General features: G+C 37.2%; 1 protein-coding gene across 8 annotated transcripts in view; it reads left to right on the plus strand.

The window, feature by feature from the left end:
• Nucleotides 1–13,020, plus strand: part of EVI5 (ecotropic viral integration site 5) — a 79,968-nt gene that overhangs the window by 2,118 nt on the left and 64,830 nt on the right. For 4 of the 8 annotated variants that reach the window (XM_051625332.1, XM_051625333.1, XM_051625334.1 and 1 more), the window contains exon 2: nucleotides 9,273–9,502. In XM_051625332.1, the coding sequence (XP_051481292.1) occupies nucleotides 9,354–9,502 (149 nt within the window). In that variant the 5' untranslated portion in view covers nucleotides 9,273–9,353. Of the gene's footprint in view, nucleotides 1–9,272; nucleotides 9,503–13,020 lie in introns of those variants that run through there. The other 4 variants (XM_051625327.1, XM_051625329.1, XM_051625328.1 and 1 more) reach the window with 1 other exon arrangement.

The raw sequence follows: 13,020 nt of genomic DNA on the forward strand, positions 1-13,020 counted from the left end.
TGATTTGATGAATATTGTGTTCTCAACCTATACTTGCCTTGACTGTGTACTTTTAATTCACTTTTTTCCAAGACCCAATTAAAACAGCTGGGTTTTTTTAAAGCAAATAGTAAATATAGGAGTGTGTAATTTTGACTTGTTGGCTATATTCTCTACAGCTCTTGAGAACGTTACTTCAAGTTTAAGGTAACAAGCTGAATTAAAGCCTTGTTTCTCCCATATTTGTAACAAACAACATTTGTTGGTGAAGTGTTTGATTCCTTTAAATTTGGAATAGTCTTGGTTTCATTGTGGTTTTGTCTGCTTAAGCATCTGTAATCGAGGTGCATCTTTCCCTTTTCCAGCAAGTGGAAACTGCAGTAAATGAATAGCATGTCAGTAGTAGTGCAGGAGCTCTTCTTGTCTTGCTTCGCTCATTTTATACACAATTGTGATGTGTTTTTGTTGTATGCATGTACACAAACTATTGTCACAAGGTAGCAGCAGAAGCAATTTTGTGAATCATAGCTTTTCCTTAATTACTCTTAATGTTGTTTAACTTCCTATGAGCTCTGGAAACTGTTCAGTTAGCTGTGAAGTGATGTTTTAGGCAGGGCCTGAGGAGTCTTGAGCCTGCATTCATTGCCCGATTGAGACAACCAGGAGAGGGATCTCCTTTGGGTCATGCTGACAGGGGTGGTCTTCATGCTGTTTCAGGCTGCCTGTCAACTTTGTTTGCTAGTTGTCTATAAAAGAAATCCTTTTGAGTCCCAGTGAGGCAGTTATCGCATATTTGGGGTTGAAGTACAATACTAGGGTTGGTCTTTATTCTAGACAAAAAGTAAGGTGTTGTGATAGAATGACCGTGGACACTTAATCTTTCTGAACTAGTTTCCAACTTGAGAAGTAGCCAAAAGCCACTACCAAGTATCTTTCTTTTGTCTCAACAAATTTTACCTGTCTTCAGTGGGTTTTATTGCCAGAATCTGTCATCTTGTCTTACCTGTATTGTTTTGCAAGTAACTTGTGGTTTATTTTTACTTCCTCAGTTTAATCCTTTTAAAAAAAAGACAACTTCAAACTTAATGTTTTGGTAATAGGTTGTTATAATGCATTCTGCTACACTGGAAGCTATGGAACTTCTCAAGCACCAAGTTTTCTTATGCCCTGTTATCACGACTAACTCTTAGTGAGTCTTAGCATAGTGTTACACACGAGTTTGATGACATTGTAACATGGTCTCGATCCTTTTTTAATTTTAAAAAAAAATATTGTGATAATACAGAATTCTGACTCACCAGTATCTTATAGTGTATTACTTTTTTTTCTTTGGTTTGATCAGACTGGTAGATGGGGCCAGTCTTTTACTAGTAGCTTGTTGTCACAAGCTCACCATGCACTTGTAACTAAGAAGGTATTAGAAAAGCTTGCTGTTAGTTTTGTTCTAGGAGGCTAAAACTTAAGTCCAGAGAAGTTGCTCAGGGAAGCTGTGGAAGCCCCATCCCTGGAAGTGTTCAAGAATTGGTGGATGAGTCCCTGAGCAACCTAATGTAGTGGGAGGTGTCCCTGCCCATGCAGGGGGGTTGGAATTAGATGGTCTTTAAGCCCCCTTCCAACTCAAACCATTCTATAATTCTATGAAATGTCCTTTTAAATGGGTGTCAAAAACTAATAGGTGTGTACTGCCTGTGTGGCTCTATAGAGTGGCATTTTATAGAAGTAGTTAGTTTTACATCTCATTTTTCAGATATTCTTGGTTATATCTAGTTCAAGCAGTGAACTACTTTCAGACGTAGTAAAAAGAAATTCCAAATTCTGTGCAGTCTGAAACAGCAGAGCTAAAACCCAATATTCATTAAGCAAAGTATTTTTATTTCCACTTGGAATGTATTAGTGTTGGAATAGTTTTGGTTTGGCTGAAGCTTTTGTAAGTATTTCTCAGCCCTTCAGAAAAAGAATTGTGATCAGTCTTTCTAAAGACAGCATTCCAAAGGCAAGTTAAAATTTCATAATAAGACATAGACCATGATAGAAAGGGCTTAGGATTTTTCTATAACCTTTTTGGAGTTAGACTGGCACTAAAAATCACCTGTGTTATATTGATATTCCTTGAATTTTTTCACTATCAGGCCTTTCTGAAAGATGTAAATAGGCCCTTATTTACCAATGAAAGCATAAAAGTGGTCAACTACTCAGGAAATAACTGTTTTAATTTGCTGATGAGTAGATATATCACTTCTCTGGAGAGCCATTTCCCTTTTCCTCAGTCAATAGCTGAGAAAAATTAGTGTTAGAAAAATAGTTGAGAAGTGCAGTGCCCAGGAAATCTGCAGGAGCATTGTTACAGACTTCAGTAGCGTGGAGAAGACCTTTCTGTAGCTGCAAAAATGTTCTCTTGCTTCAGGTCATACTGTTAATTTCTTGTAAAGACAAGTCATGGGTATACTGAGCTTACCATGCAAAATATTACTACAAAACCACAGATTTTGGCAGGGGTTGTGTTAAAATAATTGACTGTTGGTGTGTGCACCTGTGTTTAAATATGCTATGTTTACTGAATACCTTAAGCAACTTTCCTATGTGGAAATTGCTAAAATAGTTACACTTCTCACTTCTAAAATTTTGTCTTTTATTTCTTGTTCTGTCAGCAGCTGCAGGTTGCAATGAATTTTTAGCTTGCAAGTAAAACTGGTTACAAGTCAGTCATTTAGAAACTGATTTACTTTTTTGAAATTGAGTGTAATTGATTGGAAGTTGGCCTTTTAGCTGCTTATTTAAAGGAAACAAGAGTAATATCCTGAAGGTAGGGTTTCACCAACCTCTGTCACCTGGTTTGTTTAAAATTCTGGTAAGTTAATAAAGTTTCAAGTGTTGCTATTTTCCATAAGGCCAGATTTATGTTCTTGAGTTTCTCCAGCAAGTCTTATTTCATACATGTCTTTGGGAAGGAAAATTGCAACTATAAAATAGGCTGCCAGTACACCAAAAAATGTTACATGGAATGGTTTGTTTTCATGTTGGCAGATACTGGATTCTTTTAAACTTAGCAATTTAACTCCTTGCAAATTTTGTATACTTATTTTAATGAAGAGTAGTGTTAAAACCGCTGATTTTAATTAAGGCTCAATGAACATTTAAAAATACAGCTTAGTTGTTTCTCACTTCCAAAATAGAGATCTAAGGTTCTTAGTAAATGTAACTGCATTTATATACTTTTTTTTTTGCCCTAAAGTAGTTTAGATTCTAGTCCTGCCCTTTTCCAGGAGGAAGCTGGCTAAAAGCAACATTAAGGAAGCTAGGCTTCAGGGAATGAGTTCAAAAGTAAAATTTGTAGAAGGGAGCTCTAATGATAAACATATGTGCCCTTCAGTGTGTGTTACTGTTTTGCAATTGCCTGATGATACTTTTACTTGAACTGCAGTGAAATAGTTGAGTTTTGAAATAACTTTATTGAAGAGAAGAAGAAAATCTTCCAATCTAGTGCATAAACAAACTTACTTTGCAGGAGTTATTATTTTATTTTAGCTGAGTATTCTGATTCTTCCCTGTTTTGTTAGCCAAGGGGATGGTATGTAAGTATGTGTGTGTAACTTGGCATGCAGAACCTCAAATATGAAGAGAACAAGGAAACAATTGAAGTTTCCTGTTAAAAGCTTTTACTGTAGTCTTTCAGTATTTTCTCTTGCAGCTCTAAGGAGCTCTCAGTCATTTTTTGTACAAAAGCACTGTGTCTAATTCTTTTCCCCTTGAAAGAAGATCTCTATGGTTCCCTGAAGGTTGTTAAATTCCTGTGTCAGATTTGAAACTTGTTTGATAAAGGACAATCTTTAGATGGACAGGAGATAGAAGTGCCTGCAAAAGACCTGTGGTTTGTCTTCTCAGCTGGCGTCCTGGGACAATGCTTGACAGATTGTAAACCACACTGGACTTCAGAAGTAATGAAAAACCTGGAATTGTTCTTGAAAAGAAATAGAATTCAGTGCAATTTGGTCAGTGATTTAAATATTATTTACATGACTGAGCAATGGCTTCAAACTTTAGTGGATCTCTGCACTTCTAATGAAGTACCAGCTTAAAACACTTTATATATTGGATTGTTACATTGTGTATGTGAACTTGCAGCATCAAGTTTCTCCTTTTGGATGTTTCAGAACCATCAAAACTCCGTTAGAGTCTGAAGATGACTTTTAAAGACGTGTTTACTAAAGGATTCTACAGAAAGCTTTCTGATAGCTTAATATTTACAAAATATAAAATGTTAAACTGCTTTATTCTTTTTATCAGATTTGGAGAGGCAGTATCAAGTAAAATGGAAGCTAGTGAATGCTAGGTATTATTTTCTGGACTGTTGTTAGGTGATATTACAAGAAAAATCAGGAATATAAGAGTAAATCAGGACTTCAGCAGAAATCAGACATGAATTTGTAGTATAAAAGGTGTAGGTGAAGCTTATGCTGAAACTGTTTGAACCCTAAATTAGGATTTTGGCTTGCAAGGACACATGGTAACAGGCTGATTCACCACTCAACTTTCCTGCATATGTCATTGACTGATTCATTGTAATTTATTCTTCAGATATTAGAATGCTATTAACTTTTTTTTAAGCAAGCAGGAGACTGGGTCTATGGAATGTTATATAACTGGCTTGAAAACCACATATACAATTTGAGCCCAAATGACGTGAGACTTCTTTTTTTTTATGTATATGTATGAGGATTACTTCCTGTATTCTGGAAGTTCCCATTTCTCTCTCTTAAGGAAAAGAAAGAGTAGAGACCATATGATACAGTAGTGTTTGTGTAAGGCTTGCAGTTATTTTACTTGGTCATAGGGAAAGAATAGTTGAGACAGTATTTTGGGTAATCAAGATACTTGTAACTTTAATATTGATTTTCCTCAGGGAAATGCAGAACAGAGGTATTAAGCTAATTATGTACAGTGAAATACCCTTTAAAAAAAAAATCTAAATCGACTTTTTTAGAAAAACAACTTTTGTCCATCTGGCAAATGCAAAAATAGGCGGTGGTAGCATCTTTGGGTTTACTGTAAGGTGCTGCACAAATGCTTGGAATTCTCAGGGAAAGGGATTTTTATAATTAAATGTAGTGTCGCATCTTCCTTCACCTAACCTTTCTTAAAATATTTCATATGCTGCTCCACTGCAGTATTTCTTCAGGTAACTCAAAAATCTAAACACAGTACTGTACTTCCTCTTGATAATAAAGCACTGTAATCAGCAGCTAATTAAAGGTACTAAACATACAGAAAGTGCACATCAAATGTATCTGTGTATGACATCAATATAGATATTTAGTATCTTTGCAGTAGCTCAAATTATGCAGCAGACAGGTCTGTGCCCCGCCTGATGACTGACCAGATGTGTGAGAAGTGATGGTAGTCTTCTTCTGCTCTGCAGCAGAGTAGAAAATATTTACTAATTAAGTCTTGTCCCTGTCATCTTTTTGAAGAGCAGTTTTTCTAAACTTAAGCAGGCAGATGCAAATAGACTGTTCCTGTGATCTTGGTCTATTGCCAAATCGGGAGCAGTGGTAGCTCTTATTACAGCTTGGTGCCTGAATAAATGTACCTGTTTTGGAGCTAGATGGTGCCTGCTTAGTTCCCTATGTCCTTTTGGAAAGGGTGAAAAAGCAATAGGCCTGTTTGCTTGTCTCCAGACCTGGCCATCTTCACTAGAATGTGTTGTTGTCCCCAGGAGTGGGCCAGGAGCAGCATATGTGTTCAAGTTCTGATCACTTGAGTACGACTCCTCTGGTGAAAAAGCACATTTTTTTCTTAATTAATTGACTGTGGTTTTGATCACACATTAATAATAATGGCTGGATCATCCTGATGGTGCTCTTGATAATTTGACATGCTTCCCAGACAGTGTAGGTTAGCTTTTATACTCTTCAAATATATATTTGAATTTCAGCATCTGAAAAATGCTGGGAATAAATAGGAAGCCAACTCTCTTTGCATAGTTGAAAAACCGGCCAAGGTGTGCTGAGCAGAGAATACTGTGAACTAGGAGCTTCCAGCCTGCGCTGGTTAGCTGAAGGGATGGAGAGCTTGCATAGATCTGGTAGGTATTTGGTATAGGCTTTTTAGTGGCAAAGTACTGTAGTTAGCTGAATGCTGTACATGGAGTTGACAAGCTTCTGACACATAGCAGGGATCTCCTCAAGAGAACAGTAAGGAGTTGGAAGGGCAAGAGCAGGAGCACTGTGTGCCTGTTGATAGGAGTGATGGTGTGTTGCTCCTAGAAGGGTTATTTAATTTTCAAATTCCAGTGACCTGTTTTCTGGAAGGCCTTAAGTCACTTGTTAAAGATAACTCTATGAAATATTCTGTCACTGAATATAAGTTTTGAAATAAACATAGGTGAAATGATGAAATATGAAAATTGTTACTCTATCCTATTTAGGGAAAGGGATAACGAACTGATTCTAAATGCCTTCATGTCTAGGTCCAAGAATTTACACCCATGCTGACTTCAGATGGTTAGGAAACCCTGAAAAAACCTGTCAAAGGGGATGTAGACTTGACTAGCTAGATTTTGTGTCAGAATTTTTATCTTAATTTAGCTTGGCCCTGGTGCCTGCTGTAGTTACTTTCCCCAGACAAATTCAGGTGTTTTTGATAAACTTCACTGAGTCTTTTGATCTCCAAACAATTGTTCTTTGCAACTGCACATTTGGCTTGTTAGAAGTGTTAGTGCCTTCAGACTAGGAATTTTTTGGGTACTAATTCTCTGGAAACATAACAAAACTCTGAACTGCTTTGAGAAACAGGAGTATTGTCTTGCATGGTTTTCTTCACCATACGTTTTCTTGGTATTCTTCAGACTACTGGTTTCTACAAGCCTTTGCATTTTTTTTTAATGCCTAGCAATGTGTTGGTGAATGAATGTTAGTAAGATTCTTGTTCTGTGCCCCACCCCTTGTTTCAACTATATTAATGTGGTGTATGAGCTTTGTTAAGTGTAAGGCAGACTGAACTTGGATATACTTTTTCACCTTAAGTCTTTCTAGTTATTTTACTTTGTAAAGAGATAAAAATTGATTCTAGACATTCTCTTCCTGTTTCTGTCACATAGGGTATTAGTCAGAATCACTGCTTTTCTAGTATTTGTGTAAGATTCTTAGAATGGGTGACTCTTAAAGCCTGCTGGGAGTATGGCAGTCATGTTCGCTGTGTTCTTAAGATTGATCCTGATTCTGTCAACATTTGGTTTTGGAATAGTTGCATTACTTATTTTAAGCTGTGTAAAGCCTTTGAGAAAATAATCAAGTCTATAGTGAGATGTATGAGATACCTTTATCATAATGCTATTCTATTCAGAGTGAAACAGCAGTAACTTACTCTTTCATAGCAATATAGAATAAAGGATATTGACTGAATGAAATATTAATGCATCTATTAAACGTAAGAGTTTTGAAGACACAAGCAATTTTTATTCCTTTCTTGTGTAAAACATGGTGCCAAAAGCTAGTACTGGTCATCTTTAGATCAAATGTGATCTTTAGAAGATCGTGTGTTGTTGGTTTTGTTTGTTTTTAAACATACTGATATACCTGAGCTCTCCTGTCCTACAGTAACTTAACCAACTGGAACCTTTTTGGTTGCTTGTGTTGGTACTTTACTATTCCCTTGGTTTGTATCCCTGCATTTGAAGAGCTCTAGCAAAATCTGTTACTGTTTCCAGAATGAATGTTAAGCATATGGAAATTGGACACCTCTTCACAGTTCTCTGGGAGAGCTCCTAAGTGTCATGTTGCTGGTGGAGAGGAAGTGCGGAGATTAAATATCTCTGTTTTATTTAGCCTGCAGTGTTCCTTTGTTTTCTGCAGTCTTTCAGTGTGTCTTCCTTTTCATATGATGTGAAAATAAAGTACTGCTGGATTTGATTCACAGAAAAGTTTGTGGCATTGTATCTAGATGAGATCTGACTTAGCAGCCAATCTATTTACTGTGCTTCAGAGAAATGCACGGTGTGCTGACATGGTTACTTTTTTCAGTTGAAGTTCTGCTTTAATTAGATTCTATTAGAGCATCTTGGGAAGGGATTTTTTTTTCCTGTAGCTGAGTGTATTTAGTATCTTAGCAATTTTGTAGGCTGTACTGCAAAATTATTGAGCAAATCAGGGTTTTGAGGAAGTCAGCAAAGGTCAAAACAAATAGTTGCCAGCAGCACCACTTCAAAGGAAGTTCCTCTTCAGCCTTGGATTTGAAAAGTTTTAACCTTTTGCTCGGCAGCTAGCTCTTCTTTTAACGTGTATCTAGATTTGGCTAGGGGTGGAATTGAACTCTGTTGTGAATCACTGTAGGTCAAAGCCTCTTACATTTTCAGTTGCTGAAGGAAGTTCTAGGAAGGGGTTCATTAGAAAATACTACCAGGGGCTGCTGCTGTTTCTTTAGTGATCTCTGACTTTTATTAGGCAGCATTACCCCATAACACTGGCCAAGAACTAGCAGCAGATTTTCATTCCCAATTAACCTCCTCATTCTTGGACCTGTAGTTTTCCTGACTGTCCACTCAGACCCTTCTTCTCTAGTAGCACCTCTAACCTTTCCTCCAGGGCCCCTCTCCAAGCACTGGCAGTGGGATCAGGGGTCGAGGACATAAAGTGAGGAAGGAGAAGAGCTGGCAGCATGAGGCTTATAATATGACACATTCGGGAGCTGGTGTGGATTCATGGGTGTAAATTCTTTGACTGTTTTCTGCACACTGGCAGATGCTAGAGAGGATCTTTTGCTTTGGTGTACATGAGAAATGTGCTGCTGCTGCTTCTCTGTCCTGCCACTGCAGGGGTTAGTGAAGGTGAGCAGTGGGTATTTTGAGATGTTTACGTTATTATCCTTGTACTGCTCCCTTGTCTATCAGTAGAGTATCTGACTGATTTTGTATCTATTTTATACAGTTTCTGTACCATTATTAGTTCATCATGATGTTTTAAAATAAGCTTTTATCTCTATTTTTGTAATGGGAAGTTGGAGCCAATCATGGATCTTGTGGTATGTCTGTACTGCAGAAATGAGTTCTGTGAGTATACATCAGAAATTCCTCTGAGTCTTTGTGGATTAGCAGCATACTTGCATGTTGCTTCTTCTTTAATACTGCTTTGCTGCTGATGCTTGTGTTGCTTTGAACACCCTTTGGTGTTCTTGAAAAATAGTCTCAATGTCACTTCATGCTTATTGCATTTTTCCCTTCTCTCTTCAATGACTGCAGGTTTACTGAAAAAAGATTTTGAAAAGACGACTACTGCATCCTTTTGTTTTTGTCATCACAGGTGGCGACAGACAAGGTTGCAGGGAAGCTGAGCTCTACTCTCTCATGGGTGAAGAACACTGTATCACACACCGTCAGTCAAATGGCCAGTCAGGTGGCAAGTCCATCGGCCTCATTACACACTACATCCTCCTCTACCACGCTGTCTACACCCGCCTTATCACCATCCTCACCAACACAGCTGAGTCCAGACGACTTAGAATTACTTGCTAAACTTGAGGAACAGAACAGGTGAGTGGAAAGTTTTTGGTCTTCAGAGTATAGTAATGAGACTGAAATTAGTTTATTGCAGTTTCAGCAGAGAGGTTGTTAAAGGAGGGTTCTGTAAAACTTCACAGCTCATGTTGTCAATTTAAAAGCCCCAAGGTTTAAGAATTTGCATTCTTGTGCGATGTTTTTTAAAAGGGTTTTCTTGGTGGAACTCTAAAAGGTGTTTTTCTCTCCTGGTTTTACAGGAATGTTTATCACTGCCTTTAATACTAAGGGTGTATACTGGAGCCATGAGATTTTTCAGTATCCAATTTCATAGAATCATAGAAATGCTTAGGTTGAAAAAGACCTTAAAGATCATCAAGTCCAACCATATTTAGAGTTTCTCAGGGATGAAAATTTTGTGTAGCCTTCTTACCTTTAAAAACAAATCTGTAATTTCTATTAGCTTTTTCAAGTCTTAAAGATTTTTGAATTCTGTTTTCTGTTTTTTCCACTTTTACCCAATTCTTGCTTTCCACTATAGAACCTGCTCTGTTCAGAGACAGAACAGTGTTCAGCCACCTCTATTTGCAAGAAATAGTAGGTGCATTGTGCTGTTGTGCTAGTGGTGGCAGATGCATACTGTCTTAATCTCATTAAAAGTAACTTCCTAAAATCAGTCTTTCCTGTTCATCCTGGAGATTTTTTGGATAGTAAGCAACCATTTTCTTGGCAGCCTTTCCATTAGTGTATATTTATCTGCACTATCTACAGTTCAAGATGGAACTTTAAGTTGGATCAGTTGCTCTTGTATTGCACAGTGATTGCGAATTGGCAATCTCATTAAGAAATAAAATTGGACTGTGATTGCTTAGTGCTGAATTTCCATAACCCTTACTTATTTCCACTCTTCTAAGTCATCTGGCCTCTTGCAAAATTTTCTTATATTTGACAAGTACGTTTCAGTAGTTCATGAGAGCTCTACTGTAAAGGAGAACTTGAACTCCAAATAGGTTTTAGGCTTTGCAGATAGCTGCATGGCTTTGATACCCACTGAAGATTGCTATCCCTTGTGCTGCAGTGAAGTGCAGAGTTTGATAGTTTAGCTCAAACTAGCTAGTTTCTGCTAGCATGCTGGACTTTGCACTCAGGTTTTTTACTCTGCTGTTTGTTTTGAGGGTAGCAACGTTCAGTAGAGGAAAAGAGTAACTGGGAGGAGGAGGAGGTAATACCATTGCATCACCTGGCATATCTTCTCTCATGTCTGTGTTCTGCAGCCTAATAGCAATAAAACTTACAAGGAATTTGTTTTATCAGTCTAGTTCTTGACTGAGAACAGAAGGTTTCTTCTAGAACCACCTGATCCTCCTCATGTGGCTTATGGGATTTTCTATCCTTTGAGGATGAACTATATGTAATTTTTGCTGTGCTAGTAGCACATGAAAATTTATCTAAAGGGGAAAAGAAATAGAATGCTTTTAAGAAAGATGATTTGCATTTAATCTGAGGCATTCAGCTCTGTCCCCAACTAAGTGACTTTATTTGAAAAGCAGCAGTGTCTGTTCTTTGGACTGCTTATCTGCATTAGACCATCATGTTCACATTTGTAGTCTTCCTTTAAGGCTCACAGACCAGTTTGCTTGTAGAAAAGAGAAGGTGAGTTTGGGCTTGCTAGCCTCTCTTTCAAGTCTGTTTTCTTAATTTAGTAAATAAGATAGTAAATCTTGTTTGATTTTATTTAATTTTAGCTAGACCTGTTGTTCAATTCCACAGTAGCATTTTGTGTGAATTCTGATTGGAGGCTATCCCATCAAGTGTAGCTTCTCTCATGAGATACTACGCTTACTAGAGAAATTTGATGCTCTTGTTATGCTGGGTGCACAGTAGTTGCAGAAGAGTTCGGATCTGCATTTTAGCACAGTGGCACTATGTTGACAAGGAATTGTACTATGAACACAAGGAACTATTCCTGTATCTGCTTGCTGGAAGAATTGCTGCTGATGGATATTTTGAAAGGTTTCTTTTTCATTGTTGGTGTTTATGTCAATAAGAGGAGTATGAATTAGTTAGAGCTAGAAATGGAAGAACTCAAGTTGTATCAAGCTATGTCTTGTAGCATTCTGTAAGCATTCAATTATACTGGAAGTCCCATCAGAATAATGAGGTAGCTCAGTCCAGAGTCCTGGCAGAGCTGTTTGCTTATTAGTAAATCATTTATAAATGTTTTAGGTCAAAGAAAGCAGTGACTACATGCCACAGAACTTGCTACTTACTTTAAAAAAGATCTAAGGACAATGAGTTTATCCAGGTAAGATCCAATTACAGAAACTTAGCATAACTTATAGAGAAAGCAGTGAAAACTGAAAGTGACTCGTTAGATCCTTGTTTTTGTAATTGCAGTGCTTATTCTGTGCTTGTTTTAGCTGAGATTAATCTGAATTTGATTTTTAGCCACTGTCTGGGATTGACAGGAAGAGTTCCAAAATGTAGATTTTCATTATGGATCGCTATAGGCTAGGTTCTAAACATTAATAATGGATTTTTTTTTTTTTCCTCAAAACAAGATTTTTGGCATTCCCTTAATATGGACTACATGAAAATTGATTTAAAAAAAAAAAAACACAAACAAGAAGCTTTTCAGTGGCACTACTTACTTAACCCTTTTCCAGACAAAATACTTTTGCAGAGACTGTACTTGTTGTCTTCATGAATTAAATTACTTTTTTTCCCTAATTCTATAATTATGGGTAGGTGAAAGCTGGGAATAGAGAAAGTTAGTGTAAATCTCTGTCATAGCAGAGAGCTTAAATATTGTAGCTATGCTGAAATTTGTCCAATCTCAGGTACAATACAGCTGGTGTTATAATCAATTAAATATTTGAAACCTTAACCTGACCTTGTTGAAATGCTGGGACAGGGGAGGTAGCTCTTGTGCAGGTGCATTGACAAATTATTCAACCTGATCACTCTTAAAAGTTAAAGCACAAATGAAACTTGATATAGCAAAACACTTTTTCAAGTTAGTCTGAATTCTTGCTCTTACCTAACATGTGGTCTAAGAAGTTTCCCCCTAGGTATGAGGCTGAGTATGAGTTGCCACAGCAACCTGGTAAGTCTGTTCAGCAACTCTTCCAGCATTTGTCACATATTTATGTATACCTTGCTTCCTGATAACCTCAAAAGTTCTCACATCTGAACTCCAGTCTTTAATTAAACTTGTTAGGTGTACTAACCACTTCTGTTGCCTGGTCCTCATTGTTTAGGTCTGAGATTTTTCTCATGCATTTATAAAACACCAGGTTGTTAATAGTTTTCAGCAAATATCAGGTGTCTTAAAATTGCTCCAGGTTTTAATTATTCTGTATGTATTTACACTGTTGATTAACGTGTAGCCAGGTAGACTTTAGCAGGCTAATCTTTTGTCCTTTCTTTAAAATGACTGTCTCTTTTGAAGTACTTTGGCATTTGACACTATAACTGAGGATATTTAGCTTCCTTATGTTCTCTTTTGTCAGTCTGATGCACAACAGTTGTGGGGGTTGTTTTGTTGCTAGTAA

The sequence above is a fragment of the Apus apus genome, chromosome 7, assembly GCF_020740795.1.
Source record: "Apus apus isolate bApuApu2 chromosome 7, bApuApu2.pri.cur, whole genome shotgun sequence".
Taxonomy (NCBI): domain Eukaryota; kingdom Metazoa; phylum Chordata; class Aves; order Apodiformes; family Apodidae; genus Apus; species Apus apus.